The 23924-nt window shown below is 39.6% G+C and overlaps 1 protein-coding gene across 2 annotated transcripts in view; it reads left to right on the forward strand.

The window, feature by feature from the left end:
- MPPED2 (metallophosphoesterase domain containing 2) overlaps positions 1–23924 on the forward strand; it is a 129890-nt gene that overhangs the window by 73194 nt on the left and 32772 nt on the right. For both annotated transcript variants that reach the window (XM_074955154.1, XM_074955155.1), the window contains exon 4: positions 4187–4412. In XM_074955154.1, coding sequence (XP_074811255.1) covers positions 4187–4412 — 226 coding nt within the window. The remainder of the gene's footprint in view (positions 1–4186; positions 4413–23924) is intronic.

Raw genomic sequence — 23924 nt, forward strand, 5'->3', positions numbered from 1 at the left:
GTCAAGAAACTGTGGAGCAAAGTCAGGTCTGTGGTACCTAATGAAAGTATTTAAGCATTTATAAGCATTAACACAAGTACTGTCCCATGAATGATTAAAGATAGAATGAAGCACATTCATTTTGATGCATTAAGAAAAAAGAAGTGTATGCTATTTAAAGACTGCAAGCAAATACAACCGTGCCCATCACTGATTACTAATCAAGCTAACATCTTGAGGGTATGCTATACAATCTATCATGGCATGCTTGCTTCACTGGCAGATGTGGATGTACATTTCAGTGTCCATGCTATCACAGTACTGTCTTAGTATACTGCACTTAGGCATTGGGATGTTCAGTGTCACAATCCCTGACTTTGAAGCACTAGAAAATCACAGGAACAACACTGCAATACACGATGCCTAAGTTATGTGCCTAAGCACCCTACACAATGCCTGGGGAGAAATAGGCGCCTTAGAATGTAATCCACAAAGCCAGCACAGTGAGGGGAGGAGCCACCTAAACCAGCCAATGGAGATGCCGATGAGAAGGATGTGTGCTAAGCCCTGCCCCTCTCATGGAGATAGGTGCCTATCTCTGCTAGAAATCCATAAACCTGGGAGAAGACAGGCACTCTGTGGTTTAAGGCTTTCTCAGAGGCAGCTTACCTTCACACAAAACAGACTGGGCGTAAGGAGTATACTGAGGTCAGTCCCCTCAATCTCTCCTCTTGAAGTTGTTCCTCTTTAATTAAATAATTGGGCTACGGAGAATGAGACTGTAGCCAAGGGCTTAGGGCACTGACTGACAGATCCCTGTTCAAATCCCTTCTCATCAGGGAGAGTGGGTACTTGAACTACTAGTCTCCTACATCCTGGTTGAGTATCCTAACAACTGGGCTAAAGGGAGCTTCTCTTCATCCTATTTTGCATGGAGGTAGGCAACCTCTGAAAGTGCCTCCTGGATCAGGCTTCACAGGCAAGTTAAGAAGAGGAACGCCTACCTTCCCCCAGTTCATGGATTGCACTGGGGTTGAGGCAGGAGATAGGTGTCCAGACACCTAGAGTGAAGTAACAGTGTGCATGCTGTGATGCTTTCTGGGGATACTCAGAGTTGTGACACACCCCACTTGTACTTGCTCTTAGTGTGAGGTGCATGTATCACAAATGCCCAGAGGCAGAAACATAGGTGCCTAGGGAACTTCTACTGCAAAAATGTGGCGCTGAAGGAGTTTAGGTGCCAAGTTAGATGGCACCTGAGCAGGAGTTTTGTGGATCGCGGTGGAGCCTAAAAATGGGACGTAGGCACCTGAATCTGGGGGGGCTAGGCACCTACGTACCTTTGTAGATTCAAACCTTAGCCTCTCTGTGGTTCAGTTCCCCATCTGTAAAGTGGGGATAATACTACTTCTCTCCCTGAAAGGTGTGTTATGAGGATAAATACATTAAAGATTGTGAAGCACTTTGTGATCTACTGATGAAAAGCACTACATAAAAAATAGGTATGCAAAATGAAGACTGAGCAGGGCTATGATTGCTATCTATATCTACATTGGGGATGGGAAGTGGTAAACACTAGGGAGCGAGAAGTGCTTTTTAAAGGACAGTGTTGGCACAATGGGCATGAACAAATTCATGCTGGAAATTAGAAGAAGGTTCTAACCATCACAGGAGCAAGGTTCTGGAACAATCTTCCAGTAGTAGCAGGGGCAAACAACCTAACTAGATTAAAGTTGGAGCTTGATACATTTAAGAAAGAGATTATATGACGGGGTTACTTGTGACAGCAGGGGACAGGACTCCATGATCGAACATGTCCTTTCCAATCATTAGTTTGTGACTTTGCCATTAACTACAGGATCAAGCCCCTTGTTAGTTTCCCGTCGTTCTTTTGGGCTCACGCACTTGTATGTCATTCCATTTGTAAACTCAAATAACAGTGACTCTGTTGCAGTTTGTCTGCTGTGTTCGGCATGACTCCAAAGTGAACTCTTTAGCTTGGGATGTTTGGCTCAAGAAAAAATTGTCTGGAGGTAAAATGTACAGCTTTTCATTGGGCATGAGCTCAGTGGTATGCTAATTTTGAAGTATCTCATTAAACTAAATGGGAAAACGTAAAACCTGGTCATTTATCCAGAATGTGGCTGGAAGTTTTCTCCACTGAAGTTGGCAAATGTTGATACTTGGCAGAAACCTGGTTTTAACGTCGCCATCCAGCTTCTCTTAAGAATTTCACCAAAGCTACCTTTGTTTGTGGGGATTGATAGTTATGACAAGTTTATCAAATTTCATGCCAGTGGTATTGTTTCTGTTTCCTGAGAGAGAAGAAAATAGCAATTTTGTCTTGTGGCCAGGAGTCACAGAGAGCAGGTACCTATCAGTCCTAGTTTTTAAATAAAATGAATTGCAGAGCAGCATGTGATAGAGATGGGAAAGAGGGAGGAGGGAATGGGGCATAAACTGCAGAGGAGTGACAAATACCCAGTAGCATTTCCTCCAGCTTTTAGTCTAATGCAGCACCACAGAGAGTTATTAATATGTATGATCTGCATTTTGTTCAGACATTAGGAATCTATGAAGATGTCTAGTGTTTCTGGGGGGGTTTATGGCTTTTTATTTTTCTACCCAGAGTTAATGAATTTTGATCAGGAAATGTTCGCATAAAAATCCCGCTGAACTCCCATTTCCTTGCCATAAATATTGAAAGGGAGAGAATTCTCACTCTTTCCCCATAAGCCCCAGTGGGATAGTTAGTCTGACTATCACAAACATTTCTCTAATTATTTTTTCAAGTAAGCTTTTTGATTTTATTTGCAAATCAGATTTTGAAATAGGAAAGTTGTGTGTGTTTATGGGGGATAGTGCTGGCAAGAAAACATAGAGCTCAATCCTGTATTCCTTCAGGGCGAGTTTCAGGAGTGCAAAGACTAAAGAATTGGGGCTGTAATGTCCTTATTAGAATAGTATTCATAAGTATAGAATATTAGTCTTTCCTTCACAGTTTGTACAACCAAGTAGGGCCAAGAACAGTAAGAAGAGGTGGTTATCTATTGGTCTGTCTAATCCATGGTATTTGTAAAGGAACCGATCACCTTTGTGAAATAATTCCCTTACTTAGTGATCATTAGGAACATGCACTAAACTAAATGAGTTTCTATAAGAGAAGAAAGATGGCTTGTGTTTAAGGCACTGCATTTGGACTGAGGAGATCAAAGGCCTATTCAAAGCTCTGACAGTTTTCTGTGTGATTTTTGGCAAGCCAGTTTGGTTCAGATTTTTTAAAAAGAGCTCAGCTTTTGTTAAGGCACTGAAATAAATGACTATTTTCAACATTTTTTTGCGTTTGTTTGTTTAAAATCTGAGCCCTTGAAAATCTGTCCCTATAGGGCCAGTCCCATTGACTTCAGTGAGTTTTGGATTAGGCCCTTAGGAAATACTATTATCCCCATTTTACAGATAGGCTCTCTGTGCCTCAGTTCCTTTCTCCTTGTCTGTCTTGTCCATTTAGCTTGTAAGCCCTTCTGGGTAATGACTGTCTCTTACCATATGCTTATACAGCATCTATCTCAGGGTGGAGTCCTGATCTCAATTAGGCGCTACCATAACACAAATAATAAGAATAAAATGAGAGCCCATCATAAGTGGACTGGTCCTGTGTAGAACAGGGTAGAGTGTGGGAATAAAATTGCTCAATGGGCATTTCGGCATCCTTAAACTCTTGTAAAATATACCTTTGATATGTAATCATACCTAATATATACACAGTATAGAGCCTTTCCTTTGAGCACTTTACAAATATTCATTCATTATGCTCACTGCATACTAGACTGGAACCCAGGACTGCTGACTTCCAGCGCATCCCATGTACTAACAGAGAGTATGCCAGATCTTCAGAGCTGTTGTATCTCCATTCAAGCCTGTGGAGCTGAGCTGATTTACACCAGCTGAGGATCTGTCTGCATGCCTGCCAGCTTGTTTTGTTTCATTTTGCAGAACATGCCTTTGGTTATGACATTTCTTGTGTGATATTACTTTTACATTTTAACAAAATTTCATTCAAAGAAAAAGCAACAGCATTAATAATGTTCGCTGCCCATGGAGATACACACAGATCCTGTGTATTTCATTCTGTCAGTGTTAGCTGTCTACTTATTTTGCTGGTGTGGGAAGCAAATGTGCTAATTAAGTGCTCTTTTTGTTATTTCAGGAAGCCTGCCATATGAATATAAAATAGTGATTGCTGGGAATCATGAACTGACATTTGATAAGGAATTCATGGCAGACCTTGTTAAACAGGATTACTACCGCTTTCCCTCTGTGTCCAAATTGAAACCAGAGGACTTTGACAATGTTCAGTCACTCCTGACAAACAGTATTTACTTGCAAGATTCAGAGGTAACAGTTAAAGGATTCAGAATATACGGTGCCCCATGGTAAGTCTCCATTTAAACTTTCTGTGTTTATATTTGTTTTTTCAACCACAGCAAGAGTTACTGCCACTGAAAATGCAATGAGTCCTGTTTTGTTGTGCTGCTGTGCAGAACCGTACTGTATCTTTAAGTAAACCTTGCATTGTGAATAGCTATGAAAACACAGACAGTGTTGTTTTAATTGTAGTGGTAAAGATTTTATGCATCAAGATAAACATAATTATTTGTTTGTGTGAGTGAGAGAGTGAGTAGAACAAGAAAAGAAGAGCTGTGATCTATATCTATTCTGCCTGTTGTTTGATTAGTGGAAACTTGTGGACAAATTCTGCCCTTCTCTGTATCCATGTAGTTCCCATTAATTCAGTGAGCTAGCATAGGTGCCAGCGAGGGCAGAATTCAGCCCCTACAACCTGAGCCTCCACTGCCTTGTGTGTTGTGTAGTCATTTACACTTGTAAAAACTTAGGTCAGTATGTGACTTGCTGTTTTACAATAGAGGACTCTATGATACACTTCCAGCACATGTGAATAGATGTACTGATTTGTGCCTTTGTTTCCTGAACTCATAATGGTGACCCATGGCCTACTTTTAAGTCTTTAAATTTTGCATATTGTACGTGTGAAGATAGGAAGTTTATTATGAAATATTAAGGGACAACTGATCAAGGAACAAAGGTTCTCCTAACAAGAGGCTTTGAATGGTATGGATGACATTCTGCATGCAGCACAAGCCATTGAACACTTAATTTTATTTCATAATGACCTGACTCCTTAGCCCATTGATCCTGGGATTTCTTTGTGCATGGATGGCAATGGATACATTGCCAGAAAGGAAAGCTGAGCTCCATCCATCCTAGGAAACTTCTCTAATCTCTCTCCAACAAAGTCTGTAATTTGTGTCAAACTGTGATGAATTATGGTAAATATGTGTGTAGGGCAAGTGGGAATGGGGAAATTGAGATGAGACAACTATTTTAAATTCATGTAGCTCTTTAGGTTAGGGAGTCTACTTATCTTGGTTTGGAGGATGCTGACTGCTGATGCTGAAATGGCAGCTTTCATCCCTTCTCTTGTGTGAGCTACTGGGAAAGCATGAAATCCAATTAGATGTCTGCATTTTGCATGGCTCCTTCAGAGGAGGGAAAAGGTGCATCAGATGCATGAAGTCTGTTGTTCAAAATTTTACAAAGAGGAGATTGCTCCATAACAAGGGGAAAAGGCTTTTTTTAGCTTTTGTGCTCTTCTGGTATACCGCATTCCCCCCACCCTCCATACTTACCATGAGCTATTATCATAAATCTTCAAATACAGATTACCCCAAAAGGAGGAAACCGCTGGGGTTCTTTACATGTCTGCTTACCTCAGTTAGGGTTTTTATCTACATATATAAAAATACACACACATACACAATTCTGTCTCAGAGGTGGAACACAAGTGCATTAAACCAAAAGACACTCCAACCCTAAATTGAGCTAAATTGGCAAGTTCAATTTATATGCATTTTAGATGATATTTCCAGAGGGAAAAATCCATGTTTGCTGATACAGCTAGTGGTTTTAATTTAAGAAGAGGAATCAAACTAAGAATAACATCTGCAATTCTGAGGGTTTCAGCCCGTCAGAGGTTTCTAAGAAGTAATTGCCATCAGACTGGGAAAACTGGCTATAACTCATCTATCTATTTAGAAAATGTAAATTGCCAACTCAGTGTAGCTATGGGAAAGGAATATCAGTCCATATTCATTACATGTTACTACTCCTGGTACATCTGAAAGCTTTCTAAAGACCTAAGAGAATTCAAGTAGTGCCTCCTACCTTACAATTTAGTAGAAATTGTATGTAGAAAATAACTTACAACACACAGGAGCATTCATGTGTATTTGCAGTTGGAGAGTGCAGTGGAGCATATCAACAGTCTTTGAGGTGCAGAAAATTTGAATGTAGCCTGATGGGTCTGGAAATATTAAATGGCATTAGCTGCAGAGATGTTGAAAGTGGAGCACCAGCCCCTGAAAAGTGAGACTCCTCCTGAGTAAGGGTGGGACATGCTAAAGTTGCTTGCTGAACTCCTACTTTCAGAGGCTGGGGATGTAACTGCCGTTTTCACACCCTAACTAGGAGGCTGGTTGATGCACCTTGAAGAAATAACATGGGTGAAGATTTTCCATTTAGTTTGTAGATAACAATCGACTTCTACAATCTGTCTCCTTTCACTTCCTACTGTCTTTGCCCTCTGGACCTGGTTTAGTTAGTGGAGAAATATCTGATTGTATAGCTCCTTATGCAGGCAAAACTCCTAACAATTTCAAAAGGAATATTACCTGTTTCAGGAGTATGAGTTAGTCTTAATAGCTAGCCATGGGGTTCTCAGACTTTTGTACTGGTGACCCCTTTCACACAGCAAGCCTCTGAGTGCAACTCCCCTTATACATTAAAAACACTTTTTTATATATTTAACACCATTATAAATGCTGGAGGCAAGGCAGGATTTGGGGTGGAGGCTGACAGCTCGTGACCCCCCCCCCCAATGTAATAACCTTGTGACGCCCTGAAGGGTCCCGACCCCCAGTTTGAGAACCCCTGAGCTAGCCAGTACAAAATAAATAAATAAATCTCTTTGAACTTTATAATTGATATTTAATGATTTCACTCTTAAAACTCTTTAATTTCACAGTCATAGGCCTCAGACACTGAGGTGTCCAGTAAAGAGTGCAGCGTGTAAATCTGTTTTTTTGTGGATCTCCAGCATCTGAGCTGGGAAAATCCTTTCCCCTCCCAACAGGAACAGCTGCATTGTTCAGCAATATCCTGCACCTTTGTCAAGTTGTAGCTTGGTCAGGTCTCAAGAACAGAAACACAAAGCTGGCCTCCCAGTTGCTTTTAATGAATGTTAGAGGGTTTTTCCTATGTCCAGGAATTTGATCTATAGGGTGATCCAGAGGTCAGGAACAAACAGCTCACTATAGCTCACCTCTGAGACGCAAAGGCTTTCATTTGCTTTTTTTAGTAACTCTGGAGGAAGTGCCTTAATTTTTTTTTTCAGAAGCAAAATTTTAATTGGCATAGATAATGTGACCTTGAAAAGGCCAAGGGAGGTTGAAAAACAACACCACACAGTTCAGTCATCTCCTTTAAAATACAGTATTTTTCATGCGTGTGTGTTTCAATCTGGTGTAAAATTGCTGGATTCACACCATCATTTGGCCTAATTTTGCACATATTTCAGTAACGAGTTGAAACGGAGCATGTTTATTTATCCACTGCATTTACAATTATATTTTAGTATAAATGGCTATTGGGTTGTTACAGCTTCCTTGTTCTGATCAGTGCTTTAATACTTTGTGTTTACCCTGTCAAAAAAGCATCAGATTTTTTTCCAATTATAAGTTTTGTAATGCATCGTGGATTTTGCTGACAGTCTTCAAGTTCTTGAAATAGCGAGCAAATTAACAGCAGATATTGAGTGTGAGGATTAGAAAACCAATTGGCAACTCACATGATAGGATTCAGATATACTGATGGGGAGAATGGGTCTCATTTTTTTATTTTCATAGTCTTGGTAATTAACTTGGGCCTAAAAAAAAAAGTGAAAAAGGAACAGAAATTGCCCTGCTCAGCAATAAAGTTCCTCCTTGCTATTAGCACTGGGGAATAGAAAGGGAGATTGGAACATTATGTTGGTGCTGTAGTCTTTCAGGAATTCCAGCATCTATTCAGTAGAAGTCAGCAGTTGAGAATAGTATTGGCAAAGCATAAGGTCTTCTGTGTGTGTGCTAAACAAATAGACACAATGCTGTAACGTGGTTGTGTTTAAAGGTACAGGCTCCTATTTCATTTTTCTTGGCATTTGTCCTTCAGCTCTCTCATTATAAGATCGAAGAAATGTATTCCCCCAGGTCTAGAATTACAGGGGGGGGTTGTTTATATTTTTGCCTCTTTGGGAATGTCACAGATTTCTGTTCAGTCTCCCTGAGATCAGATTCACTTCTAACTTAGCCTCCATTTTTATTTTTAACAACAACAACAAATTAAAAAAGACTGTAATGCAGATCATTTTAAAATGCATTGTGTCCTAACCGCTTTTACTAAGACTCCAGCCAGCGGCAAACTAACCATTTTCAAAAAGCTCTACCTCTAAACATTTGGCCAAATAATGGAGTGCTTATTCTGTTTACACTAGGACTTCACTTCAGTGGGAATGTTGCCAGGAGTGAGTAAGTACTTGCAGAGAACTCAGTACTAGTGTAATTTACAAACCATATCTGCTTGCAGATGACATGTTGCTGAAATGAAAAACCATTAACAACATTCATTACACCTCTGTTTGTGTTGGTGTATGGACAGGATTTGGACTCATTATTAATCTCTTCACTGCTCCATGAGTGTCAGTGAGTGGTCAACCAAACAACAAAGGCAACATGCCATACATCTCAGATTCCTTAAACATTTTCATGAAGCACAGTAGGTATTCCACAACAATTAGTGGAGACAGAATATGCATCAGCTGTGGTGCTCCAGGGGTTAATAGATTAAGGGAGACTGCTGTTCGTAAGTGTGTGTATGATCTGATCAAGAACAAAGTCATTATAAAATGAAAGTTGCACTTACAAAAACCACAAGCTGTGCATGTGTGTGTGTGTAGATGCTTTTCTTCCACTTGGCAGCTGTCCAGAAAAGTTCCTTTTCCTCTTGCCGAGTGCTGCAGCAGCACATGAGTCCACGTGGCTTTTGTATGCAGTGGTACAAAGCGGTATCTCATTGAGCAGCTCAGAGCATTTGCACCCAGCAAGACGTTCAAGAGGAGCAAGCACTGCTTAGATTACTATAGATTCTGATATTTCCACACCACCTCTATAAGGATCTGATCCTGAGAGGAGCTGAGCACCTCTGGAGAATATAAACTTCAGTGGGAGCTGAGGGCCCTTAGCACCTATCCAGAGGAGCTCAGTTCCTCATAGGATTAAACTCTATGATGGAGGGCAGCGCTTGGTTTAATAATTCTTTCCATATAGCTTCAGCACTCATGAGCCTTATTTTTCTCCTTTCCTATCTTCTGTCACTACCAGGGCAGTTCCTGTTGATTAACCCATTCATTCATAGTGGTCTGGAGTAGAGGGGGAAAAAGAGATTGTGCTGGTGATGTATTGAGAAATTATAATACCTAGGGCAGGAGCCTTAAAAATCCAGTCACCAGCTCATCTAGGGAAAGGGGAAATTAGGTGGGGCATGTGGGTCTGAGTGGCTTACTTGAGGAGTGCAGGAGTTGCCACATTAGGTGGTGCTCTTCAAGTCCCAGGAAAGAGGTTACTAAGGGTATATTTACACTGCAGTAAGCCAGGTCAGCTGACTTGGGCTCAGAGGGGTCAGGCTGTGGGGTTAAAAATAGCAGCATAGAGCCCAGGCTCCAGCCCAAGCCCGAACGTCTACACTGCCATTTTTAACCCTACAGCCTGTGGTTAAAAGACCCAGCTGACCCAGGCTCTGAAACTTGGTGCCGCAGGTTCTTGATCACAGTGTAGACATACCATGAGAGACCTAGGGAGCAGCTGAGTGCTTGGGGTCACAGTCAGTGTGAAGAGCAACAGGCCCTGACCATTGAAAGGGAGGAGAACCAGACAAGCATGAAAGCTCTGTCAAAACTATGGCTGCTTGCAGAAGCTGACAAAGTGTGGTACAGTGCGAATGGAGGCAAAAGTTTCAATTAATCTTCTGTTGTGCTTCAGCTCAGCCACGAGAAGAGAAAGATCCTACAAGCCAATTAGGTCAAAAATTGGTCATTAAAAAAAAATGCTCTTTTAGTTACAGAATAGGAGCTGGCTACCAATAATTTCAGACCCTGTAGAACAGGAAATGATTTTAAAAGTGTGATCTGAAATTAAAGTGATGCTTGGGATTGTTTCTGGGAATTTGTGAGAGTCTCTCAAAATCAAGCCAGTTGTTGTATCCATGATAACAAAGGGTGGCTGATAGACTACTTACAAAGGTTTATGGGTAGTAAAGGCTCATGCTTTTAGGTCCAGAAGTCCTAAGTTGAATCTCTGTAGATGGACCCCTTCAGGAGTCTTCTCTGAGGTGGAATTACCTGCTTCAGATCTACTTTCAATGAAAAGATGGCCATTAAAGGAGTTTTTTCAATTGCGGTTCTTCAGACAGATTTAGTGGAGGAAACTGATATGCAAGTAGTTTGCCAAGCCTCTTAGGTAGCTAGAAATAGAACTGGTCAATGAAGTTTTTCCCCTCCCCCAAAAAATCTCAATCACAATGAAAACATATTCATTTTTGTTGAATTTTTCTCTGGAAGCTTTTGGGTTTAAATCCAAAACTCGCAAACAAAACTTCTTTGGTTAAGACCTGAATTTTTTTGACCAAAACAGAATCTTTCATGAAAATTTCTATTTAATCAAAAAGGCATTTTCTGTTTAAAAAAAAATTCCATTTAGTTTTTTTAAAAAAATCAGCTCTAGCTGGAAACCATCTGGAGAAAGTATTCATTCGATACCTAATCAGGAGGTGGCCAGGGCCTGCATAATAGGAATGTCAGAGAAGAAAAACTTGCAAGCAAAAGCCCCAGTCCAGCAACACACTTAAGCAGATGTTTATCCTTGCTACCATTTTGAGGCAAGTGTTTATGGCACTGGGCTGTGCACCTCATCAAATGCAGGATTTATATGGGGAGGAGGAGGCGGTGTGAGCCTTTCATTCTCCTTTTCCTGGCACAGTTTTTAATACATCTTGTTTCCATACCCAACAAAAGACAATTGGGCACATAAGGAAAAAAGTCACAAGAAAGCATTCGTCTTTTCCTTTTTTCTCGGTATTCCATCTGGGGCTGTTTGGGATGGATCCAATATTCTGAACCGTGGAAGAATGCAGTAGATAGGCAAAATGCACGTTAACCTGAAAACTCTAGTTCTGTGGTTTGCCCCACTATATGGTAAACCAGAATTATGTGCGCCTGCAGTTTTATTTTAGTTTTGTAGCAGTTTTTGTCTCCCTCTGCTGGTTGCTGATATAACCCTATAATTCATTTTAATGCAATTTACTCTGGAGAACAAATTTTCCCTTTTCCCAAGCTAAACACCCTGTTCAATACACTTTTCAGCTAGCTATGTCATGTTTATGAAAGACATTTTCTGGTCCTTTCATATGCCTAACTTTGAAAAGGTTCGAGCTTGTGGAAAGAGTTGGAAAATGTAGAAATAATGTAAAACCCATATGTATAAACCCCCACAATATAATTCACCACAAACTGTTTAATCTTTCTGTGGTTAAATGAATAAAAGAGAAAGGGTGAAGTCCTGGCCCTGTTCAAGTCAAAAGGAGTTTTGCCATTGACTTCAGTGAAATGAGGTTTTCACACACAGATTGTACACCTCTAATGATGTGTGCAGTGTAACATTTTCCAGTGTGCTCCCACTCCCCAACATCCTAAACCAGCCACAAACTTTCATTTTCCTTATTAACCTGGACCACTAAATTTCATGTTAAAACAAACAAAAACACAACAAACGAATTGAAATAGAACAGAGAGATACATTTGTTATATAGCCATTACATTTGTAGACACATTGTACATAGGCCAAATTTACCTCCTAACTGAAGTTTGGTTTGATCTGTTAATAATATAACAAAAAAACCGACACTGAAAGCCTAAGGACAGGTTTCAGAGTAACTGCCGTGTTAGTCTGTATTCGCAAAAAGAAAAGGAGTACTTGTGGCATCTTAGAGACTAACCAATTTATTTGAGCATAAGCTTTCGTGAGCTACAGCTCACTTCATCGGATGCCTAAGCTTTCTCCCCACGCTCAGCTGTATTGTAAGGTTTTATCTTTAGAACTTTATCTGTCCCAGCTGCTAGTTCCTTCCCTCCCTGTCTTAGCTCCTCTTGTATCCTGACTGGAGTCAGGAAAATTAACGTACCAAAATGACACGGTGGTAAATATCTTGCATCTTTATGCAGGGTTCACAAACCTGTCATCAGAATGATTTGGCAGAGGATCTTAGCATGTGTCACCATAGTACAGTAACATTTTGAGTAATATTCATTCATTCCAAACCACAGCTCCATGAGACACACACACACACATCCTGCAAACACACATGCACTGTCTGACCTGTCACATATGCTCTTCTGTCTATGGTTGTAACTGAAAAAAAGTTTGGAGTTTGGAAGTTTCTGTTGAAATCAGCAAATGCCAAATGAAATTGAGGTATTCCTACAGTAAAACTAGAGTAATGCATCATTCCCTTGAAAGATTTTGTTTCTGTGTTTTTAATCTTGGAGTTAAAGCATAGATTGATCATCCTGAGATATGTAGACTGATCAGCCTATTAGAACTGAGCCTCTTCAGCACAGAATAGTGATTCATGTATACAAGTGAAATACTGAGACTTGGCCCTGAAGATTTGTCTTTGGTTGATAAGTACTAACAATCAAACTACACGGTGTTCACCTTTCCTTATTCATATTCCAGTACTGTAACCTTCCTTATTCTCCTGTGCCTTTGTTCTATTAATCTACCAAACAGGGCTCGACTTGTGATTAGTCCTTAGAGCTTGTTTCTATTAATCAGTCTGCAAAACAAGTCTACTTGAATGATTTGGTGTAAGTGCTTAACATGCTCTCTTCATCAGTCTGTACACAGAGCTGCTAGGGATGGGTTGTGTTAAATGGGACTAAAATCTGTGATATCTGTTGCAATTTCTTTGTTTTACATTTTGATTTTTATTGCTGTGGGATACTAGCAGGGAAAAAATCATTTGAAAAATCAGCTGAATTTTAAGTTGCTTAAGGAATGTTTAAGTGACTACATGCTAGTAGAAAACTTGTGGAAGATTATCAACAACTGGAACAGCATCCTGTCACCACAAATTGATTTGTTAGTCTATCTTGAGTAAAAAGGACGCGCTCATATTCCAAAATGCAAGGATCAGAATTCAGGTTTTTATAAAATACAACAGGTAGATTTTAAAACCTAAAATTTTTTTTGTTGTTTTCAAAAAAGGCTAGTGGTTGTTTAAAAATGCAGACATTCTCCTGCATTGGTGGAAAGCCAAACAACAGATTCCTGCTATTATCTAAAAACGAGGAAGTCAAATGGATTATAAACAAAAAGCAAAACTGACCAGTAGTAATTTCACTGTTAAAGGTGAGTGAAATGCAAACATAAGAACGGTCATACTGCTTCAGACCAATTGTTCATCTAACCTACTATCCTGTGTCTGATAGTGGCTAGTGCAAGATGCTTCAGAGGGAATGAACAGAACAGGGCAATTTCAAGTGATCCATTGTCCTCTGTCATCCACTCCCAGCTTCTGACAATTGGAGGTTTAAGGACACCCAGAAAATAGGGTTGCATCCCTGACCATCTTGGCTAATAGCTGTTATACTTTTGGCCTTCACGGTATCCCCTGACAATGAATTCCTCAGGTTGATTGTATGTTTTGTGGAGAAGTTCTTCCTTTTGTTTGTTTTAAACATGCTGCCTATTAATTTCATTGGTGACCCTTAGTTCTTGTGTTATGTGAAGGGCAAGTAATACTTCCCAATTCACTCTCCACACCATTCACGATCTTATAGACCTCTATCATGTTCTTCCTTAGTTGTCTCTTTTCTAAGCAGAACAGTCCCAGTCTTTTTAATCTCTCCTCATAGGGAAACTTCCATACTCCTTATCATTTTTGTTGCCCTTCTCTGCACCTTTTCCAATTCTAATATATCTTTTTTGAGATGGGGCCACTAGAACTGCATGCAATATTCAAGGTGTGGGTGTACTGTGGATTTATATGGTAAGTAGCATTATGATATTTTCTGTTTGATTATCTATCCCTTTCCTAATGGTTCTTAACATTGTTAGCTTTTCTGGACTGCCACTGCATATTCAGCAAATGTTTTCAGAGAACTATCCACAATGATTATAAGAGCTGTTTCTTGAGTGGTAACAGCTAATGGAAACTCCCTCATTTTGTAAGTGTAGTTGAGATTATTTTTTCCAAGGTGCATTACTTTGCACTTATCAACATTGAATTTCACCTGTCACCTCATTGTTAACCCCTTTTCCCAATCATTCATGAATATGTTGAATAGTACAGGTCCCAGTACAGATCCTTGGGGGGGGCACCACTGTTCACCTCTCTCCATTGTGAAAACTATTTATTTCTACCCTTTGTTTCCTATTTTGTAACCAGCTACAGATCCATGAGAGGGCCTTTCCTCTTATTCCATGACTGCTTACTTTGCTTAACAGCCTTTGGTGAGGGACCTTATCAAAGGCTTTCTTAAAGTCCAATTATGCTCTATTGACTATGTCACCCTTGTCCACATGCGTGTTGACATTCTCAAAGAATTCTAATAGATTGGTGAGGTATGATTTCCCTTCACATGATTTCTTCCCCAATGTATTGTGTGTATCTATGCACCTGATAATTCTGTTCTTTACTATAGTTTCAGCCAATATGCCTGGTACTGAAGTTAGGCTTACCGACCTGTAATTGCCCGGATCACTTCTGAAGCCTGTTTTTAAAATTGGCATTTCATTACCTATCTCCAGTCACCTGGTACAGAAACTGATTTAAGTGACATTACATATCACAGTTAGTAGTTCTGCAATTTCATATTTGAGTTCCTTCAGAACCCTTGGATGAATACCATCTGGTCCTGGTGACTTATTACTGTTTAATTTATCAGTTTTATTCCAAAGGCACCTCTATTAACGCCTCAATCTGGAACAGCTCCTCAGCTTTGTAACCTAAAAAGAATGGTTCCGCTGTGGGGATCTCCCCAGCATCTTCTGCAGGGAAGAATTCATTTAGCTTCTAAACAACAGCCTTGTCTTCCTTGAGTGCTCCTTTAGCCCCCTTAGTCATCCAGTTGCCCCACTGACTGTTTGGCTTCCTGCTTCTGATGTACTTAAAAAACTAACAGCAACAATTTCATGTGTGTGCATGTTCTTAGCTAGTTGCTCTTCAAATTCTTTCTTGGCTTACCTTACTACACTTTTACATTTAACTTGCCAGAGTTTATGCCCCTTTCTCTTTTCCTCATCAGGGTTTGACTGCCAATTTCTAAGAGGCAAAAATGCATTTTTAACTGCCTCTTTTACTCTGCTGTTTAGCTGTGGTGGCATTGTTTTGGTCCTCTTACTGTTTCTTTTGATTTGGGGTATATATTTCATTTTAGTCTCATTATGGTGTTTTTAAATAGTCTTCATACAGTTTGCAGCCATTTTGCCCTTGTAACTGTTCCTTTTCATGTCCATTCAACTAGCTTCCTCATTTTTTGTAGAGGTTGTGATGGGTTTCTTTGGCATTTTTTCCCCTAAAAGGATGTTTGAACTTAATTACATTATGGTCACTATTACCAAGCAGTTCAGCTATAGGCATCTCTGGGACTAGATCCTGGGTCCTACTGAGGACTAAATCAAGAATTACCTCTCCCCTAAAGGGTTCCAGAAGTAACTGCTCTCGGAAGCAGCCATTTATGGTGTCTAGAAATTTTATCTCTGCATCCCTACCTGAGGTGACAAATACCCAGTCAATATGAGGATAGTTGAAATCCCCCATTATTGCATTTTGTGCCTTTGTAGTTGCTCTAATCTCCTTGAGAATTTCACAGTCACCGACACCATCCTGGTGAGGTGATTGGTAGTATATTCCTACTGCTATATTATTATTATTATTCAAGCATGGAATTTCTTTCAATAGAGATTCTTTATTATAGTTTGATTCATTTAAGATTTTTTACTATATTTGACTCTGCTTTCTTTCACATACAGTGCCACTCCCTCACCAGCATGACCTACTCTGTCATTCCTATATATTTTATACCCCTGGTATTACTGTGTCCTAATTATTATCATCGTACCACCAAGTTCCGACAATGCCTGTTACATCAATATCCTCATTTAATGCCAAGCCACTCTAGTTCACCCATCTTAGTATTTAGACTTCTACCATGTATTTATGAGAATTGTATATTTTGTCAGTATTCAGTTGTTTGCCTTCATGTGTTATATTTAAATGGGACTCGTTCACAATTGACTGTGCCTCATTAGCTCTTACCTGTACTTGACCAACTTCTTCCCTATCCCCTTCATTAGGATATAGAGTTTCCCCTTTAGTAAGTTCAACCCTAAGGGGTATAAATAATAAACCAGCAACATAAATGGTGAAAAATAAATTAGCTATTTAAATTAATTTCAGTTTCTAAAGTATAACTAACTATACAGAAAAATGTAATAAGTATGATCTGATATTTATCATGACAATGTCATTTAAGGATATTTTTAAAAGAACAGTTCTTATTTCAGGAAAGGTCTTTCTCAATTTAAACTAAGGAATTATCTGTCCAATTCAATACAGGATTTAATCCATGCAAAATGAAAATATGTTTTAAAATACATATCAGAAAGAGCATGCCAGAACTCCCGTTAATCAGCCATTTGTTGTTGATTTTTAAAGTTTTACCTTTGTGGTTTTATGATGTATTTGTTTGTTTAATTTAAATTCTGTCATTGAACAAAATTATGAGGCTGATATGGCTGGATTGCTGTCTGTAAAGTGATACAACAGGGTTTGCATCAGCTGAGTTGCTGATCTCTTGCTGTGTATATAGCTAGTTTTTCCTTAATTTTCATGGACTGCAGGCAGAACTCTTGATCCATTTTCATTGTACACAAGCTTGAATTTTTCACTCCTCACATAGAACGGACCCGATCCTGCTCCCATTCAAGTCAGTGGCTGAACTCCCATTGGCTGTAACAGGGGGCATGATTGGGCCAATCATCACTTTGCATCATGATTCAACTGCTAATTTGAAAGGCTTTGTGTCTCCTCACCCCCAGATACTAGCTGCTTCATTAGGCTTTGCTTTGTCCGGTTTGACCTTTCATGGCCTACAGAACACAGTTAAATACCAACACCCCTATTTGACGCAGTCCAGACATAATTCCTTCCGTGCGTATCTTATCAGGATCTGCTACTGAGATGAATAGTTGAGTGGCCTATGTGCACCAAGTAGCCTGCTTCATAGCAATTAAGGGGAATGGGTTCCAAAGTGTATTGTTCTTTAAACACATCTTTCACATTATTTATTTTTGTCTTGTTGATTAAGGAGCAGTTAGTGGGTTTCTCCACTAGTTACATTGTTGTTGTTTTTTCCTGGTGTGAATTAGAAGTGTATTAGCAGTACTTAAAATCTGGAAGCCTGGTAACATGTTATGGGCTTGCAAAACAATAATAATAATTTAACAACAACAAAAAGAAAAATAATTATTAATAGAAAAATACCCAAACCATTAAATACTACCTTCCAGTCAAACTGTTAGGAAGCTGCTGGTGTGCAGATTTTAATTTATTGTACTTATTAGGAATTCAGAAGAAACAAACCCCAAAACATGGTTTTGTATCTTTCTTTTTGGTCATTTCATTTTCACTAGCTTTATCTACAGATTTTATTGGATCATTTCCCCAGCTATCGGAGAAATCGCTCTTCCTGCATTGATTCATTTCGACCCATGTCTGGAAGGCAGAGAGAATCAAATTAACTAATATTTTACTTTTGCATGTGATTAATGCTAATGCTTACAAAGAAGAAAATACTTTCCCGTGATTTAATTTCCATTCTCTAGTTGATTCTCAGTGATTTAATTTTGCAGAGGTTTGTCTCTCTGCTTATTGTCTTTGGAGCTCATATCGTGGAATCATAGAAATTATAGCTGGAAGAGCCCTATTAAGTCATCCTGCTAGTGCAGGATTGTTCCCTGGACTATTCTTGAGTGCTGTGTCCATTTTAAATAACTCAAGCACTGGATCTTTAACCATTTCCTCGTGGAGACTGTTCCTCAGTTTATTAGATGTTACTGATTGGAAATTGTATTTGATATTCAACCTATACTTTTCATTCTTTTACTCCAAGTTTTATACCCACATTGGTCCCCCTAAACAATTCCTTTTCCTTGCGGCGTGTTTACTCTTCAAGTACTTATCAGACCTCGTTTATACATGTGTTATTTTCAAGAATTAAATATGTATAGACAGGTTATATATAAGTACTTGAAGAGGGTAACTGCTCCTCCCTTTGTTTCTGTTGCTCTTCTGTATATTCCCTTATTTTTAATAATCTTTTATTGAGAGGCTCAGAACCAAAACACAGCATTCCAGGTGCAGTTTTGCCAGTGTAATATACAGTATGTTGAGAGAGAGATGTAGCTAGATGGACTGCTGGTTTGATCTGGTGTAGCAATGCTTATGTTTCAGTACTCCAATAGAGAGGAGCAACTTAGGATCTCCCTACTCTCTGCTGTGATGCCTCTGCAGCTCCAAATCACTTTAGCTTGTCATAGTGCAAGCTCATACATATTTTGCTACAACTATTTCACCTCAAAAAGAAAAGGAGTACTTGTGGCACCTTAGAGACTAACAAATCTATTTTAGCTTTTGTGAGCTACAGCTCACTTCATTGGATGCATGCAGTGGAAAATACAGTGGGGAGATTTTAGATACACAGAGAGCATGAAACAATGGGTGTTACCATACACACTGTAACGAGAGTGATCAGGTAAGGTGAGCTATTACCAGCAGGAGAGAAAAAAACCTTTTGTAGTGATAATCAAGGTGGGCCATTTCCAGCAGTTGACAAGAACATGTGAGGAACAGTGAGGGGGGAAAATAAACATGGAGAAAATGCTATGGGTACCCGCATGGCCCCATAGTATGCCAACATTTTTATGGCTGACTTAGAACAACGCTTCCTGAGCTCTTGTCCCCTAATGCCCCTACTCTACTTGCGCTACATTGATGACATCTTCATCATCTGGAACCATGGAAAAGAAGCCCTTGAGGAATTCCACCATGATTTCAACAATTTCCATCCCACCATCAACCTCAGCCTGGACCAGTCCACACAAGAGACCCACTTCCCGGACACTGCGGTGCTAGTAAGTGATGGTCACATAAATACCATCTGATACCGGAAACCTACTGACCGCTATGCTTACCTACATGCCTCTAGCTTTCATTCAGACCACATCACACGATCCATTGTCTGCAGCCAAGCTCTACGACACAACCGCATTTGCTCCAACCCCTCAGGCAGAGACAAACACCTACAAGATCTCTATCAAGCATTCTTACAACTACAATACTCACCTGCTGAAGTGAAGAAACAGACTGACAGAGCCAGAAGAGTAACCAGAAGTCACCTACTACAGGACAGGCCCAACAAAGAAAATAACAGAACACCACTAGCTGTCACCTTCAGCCCCCAACTAAAACCTCTCCAACCCATCATCAAGGATCTACAACCTATCCTGAAGGATGACCCATCACTCTCACAGATCTTGGGAGACAGGCCAGTCCTTGCTTACAGACAGCCCCCCAACCTGAAGCAAATACTCACCAGCAACCGCACACCACACAACAAAAACACTAACCCAGAAACCTATCCTTGCAACAAAGCCCGTTGCCAACTGTGTCCACATTTCTATTCAGGGGACACCATCGTAGGGCCTAATCACATCAGCCACACTATCAGAGGCTCATTCACCTGCACATCTACCAATGTGATATATGCCATCATGTGCTAGCAATGTCCCTCTGCCATGTACATTGGCCAAACTGGACAGTCCCTATGTAAAAGAATAAATGGACACAAATCAGACGTCAAGAATTATAACGTTCAAAAACCAGTCGGAGAACACTTCAATCTCTTTGGTCACTCTATTACAGACCTAAAAGTGGCAATTCTTCAACAACGAAACTTCAAAAACAGACTCCAACGAGAGACTGCTGAATTGGAATTAATTTGCAAACTGGATACAATTAACTTAGGCTTGAATAGAGCCTGGGAGTGGATGGGTCATTACACAAAGTAAAACTATTTCCCCATGTTTATTTCCCCCCTCCCCGTTCCTCACACGTTCTTGTCAACTGCTGGAAATGGCCTGCCTTGAGTATCACTACAAAAGGTTTTTTTCTCTCCTGCTGGTAATAGCTCACCTTACCTGATCATGCTCGTTACAGTGTGTATGGTAACACCCATTGTTTCATGCTCTCTGTGTATCTAAAATCTCCCCACTGTATTTTCCACTGCATGCATCCAATGAAGTGAGCTGTAGCTCACGAAAGCTTATGCTCCAATAAATTTGTTAGTCTCTAAGGTGCCACAAGTACTCCTTTTCTTTTTGCGGATACAGATTAACATGGCTGCTACTCTGAAATTTATTTCACCTCAGTCTTTTTTGGCTTAACTGCTTTCCAGGTTTCTCCCACCAAATATCGATATTTTGGATTGTTTTTCCTCAGATGTATCAGGTTGTCTTTCTCCCCATTTTGTTGTTTCCTCCCCATATTTTTAACCCCTAGGTCCTTTTGCATGATTTCTCTCTGCTTTGTTGTGCTTGTAACACCTCCTAATGTATTACAATCTGTGAATTTAATTAATGTTCTGTTTATCCCTTCTTCCAGATCATTAATAAAGATGTTAAGTAAAACTGATCCTAATACCAGTCCCCACAGCAATCACTGAGCACCTCCCCCACATCCCTTCAATCCCTTTGTTTATGGTCCTAAAGCCACAGTTCAATCCATGTGACAGTCCTCATATCTAAACCAGTTTGAGTTCATTTTTTGAGAGTACTGTATCCGATGTTTCACTAAAGTCCCATCTTCACCTACTTTCATTATTTATTTAAAAAATAAGTTTAGCTGTGATCCATGTGTCCTTTGTAAACCTAAGCTGTGTAACGCACTTGGTCCTGTTATCTTTTAGAATATGATTGCACCTTTTTTTCAGCACTGAATTTAGACCAACTAGTTGGTAATTTTCAGATTCATTCCTTAATTTCGATTTGGAGATCAGGACTGCATTTGTTTTTTTGTTTTTTTTTTCAGTCCTCTGGTTCTCCATTTCTCTGTAACTTCAGAATAACTGCTCTGATTGATACAGTGTATTTGTAACAAATTTATAGAATTTTGAGATGTATATCATCCAAGCCAGAGATATTCACTCTCCCCAAGCATTTCCATAGCTGTTTGTTAACATGGCAAGCTTTGTTACTAATTGTACATATCCACTGTCTTTATTTTTTGTTCACCGATTTGGAGAAGCAGCTCCATAATTCAGCCATCTATGTTGATCTTTTATTTCTCATTTAGACTGAGCCAGCAGCACTGGGCCAGTGAGAGTTTTGTATTTTACTTCAGTGCAGGTCCTGATAGGGTGGGATTTTCAAAAATATTCTTTCTGCTCCCATTGAAGTCAATGCAAAGTTTTCTGTGGATTGTGAGTAGAGTTAGGCAAATGCGAAAGGCACTTCTGACAGTCTCACCTTTACTGCATAACTCATCAAGCAATCTATATGAACCAGTTCCTGGCTAAAATTCTTGTAGTAATTAGGTGATTAAAAGCCAAATTGTGTTCTCAGACATTTGCACACAGCTCCCATTGAAGTCACTGAGCACTGCATGCAATTGTGAGTCCCCGATTAAGCAAAGCACTTAACCATCTGCTTAAATCCATTCTTATTAGCAAAACACTTAAGCACATGCCTTAATTTTAAGCATACCTTTAAGTCTCATTGAAATCTCCAGGATTTAAGCACATGCTTAACATTAGCATGGCTTAAGTGCTTTTCTAAACTGGGGCCTCAGGAAATAATTTGACCATTAGTGCTTTGAGTTTATATTTCATTCAGATCACAGATTTTAAATTGCAACAACACAAATCTTTTGCTTCCTTCATTATATGGCAAACATCTGCATAGAGGACAGACTTGGATAACCATCTATATTGTCAGCAGATGGATAAAAGATGTCCTGGGAAATTTTATATATTTGCAGTTTGATTTTTACATGCACAATGCAAAATTTTATTTTATATTATAAAACTGGAGCGTTTATTTGGAAGAGGTAGGTTGGAAAGCAGTACAGTGCAGTCCACAGCTGAGTCATTAAAAGAAGGTGTATGGACATACTGCTTGTGGGCCTACTATAATCTAGACTTTACAGTGAGATAAAACTGAAGTAGCCTATCTATCTGCCTATCTATTTTGATTGGGCCTAAATTAACAGTACCAGATGGCAGTAGTCAGTGAAATGGTAATTTTTTTTGCTGCTGTTTGCAAAACTGCTGCAAATAGTTAAAAAAAAAAAAAAAAAATCCTACTTCCTAGTCATCTGCCATATGTCGCCTGTGCTCCAGTCTAATGCTGTTTGGGTGTCTGGAGGACTCAGTACATGGTTAAGAGGTTAGGAAGTCACGAGTTCAAATCCTTGGTTTTGATACTGGCTTGCAGGCCTTGGGGAAAAACTTTGCCTCAGTTTCCGTGTCTGCAAAACAGGCTAACAATACTTACATGCTTACTTCACAGGGGTATTGTGAGGGATGGATTAACGAGTCAATGCTTGTGGAGTGCTTAAGACAGGTAAAGTGCTAAGAATTACTATTACTTTATTTTCAGTAGGGTGATTTGGATCTCATTTCAACAAAGCATTTAATGCAGTCGGTCTCAAACATTTTTTACTGGCGACCCCTTTCACACAGCAAGACTCTGAGTGCGACCCCCCAAATAAATTAAACACACTTTTTAATATATTTAACACCATTATAAATACTGGAGGCAAGTGGGGTTTGGGGTGGAGGTTGACAGCTCACAACCACCGATGTAATAACCTCATGAATCCCTGAGGGGTCCCAATCCCCAGTTTGAGAACTCCTGATTTAATGTGTGCTTAACTCTGAACAAGTGAATGGTTCCGTTGAAGTTAATGGGACTCTTCATGTTATTTAAGTTACATACCTGCTGAAGTGCTTTGCCTCCATCCTGGCACTGGCGAGCTAAACAGGTGTCTATTTTTACAGAATGAAAAAAATGGCATTTTATAGGGACTGTTGGAGTGCTTGTGCTATTTGGAATTGATAATGAAAGTGTCCTGAAATCACACAATCCTCTCCAAAACTGAAATATAAATATGAGCCCTGTGTTGAGTTGACCTCTTGCAATTGCTATTTGAGGCAATAAGCACAGTACTTGATAATTAGTTCATTAAAACAATGCTTGCAGGTCAACTTGAATCTATATTGAAATATTAGGGGAGCATTGCTAGGAAAAACATCCCAAATATTTTGATGGAAACATTGTGCCCTCTTGCTGCTATCAAAAGGAAGCAGCAAACTCGATGTATTTTATTTCTACTGCACCTTAAATACTTCTAGAATATTTGCTTTAAAAAAGAGCAGAACTTAAAACAGCACCCACTCACTGATTCTCTGTCCTGGGAGGAAGGAGGAAGGACAGATTTGATAGTAAGGTACAAAGTTGCTGGCTACTGAAAAAAGGGAAAAGTTACATTATTTTAAAATGGTTGCCCAGAAAGAAGTCTATACATTGTCTCTCAGTGACTTCCATCATTCCCACTGAGTTCATCAATGCAATTTAGTTACGAACCACACACACCCTGGCCAAAAAACAAAAATCCTGAACCATAACTACAGATCGCAAACTCCATGAAAGTTTGGA

This window comes from Natator depressus, chromosome 6, assembly GCF_965152275.1.
Source record: "Natator depressus isolate rNatDep1 chromosome 6, rNatDep2.hap1, whole genome shotgun sequence".
Taxonomy (NCBI): domain Eukaryota; kingdom Metazoa; phylum Chordata; order Testudines; family Cheloniidae; genus Natator; species Natator depressus.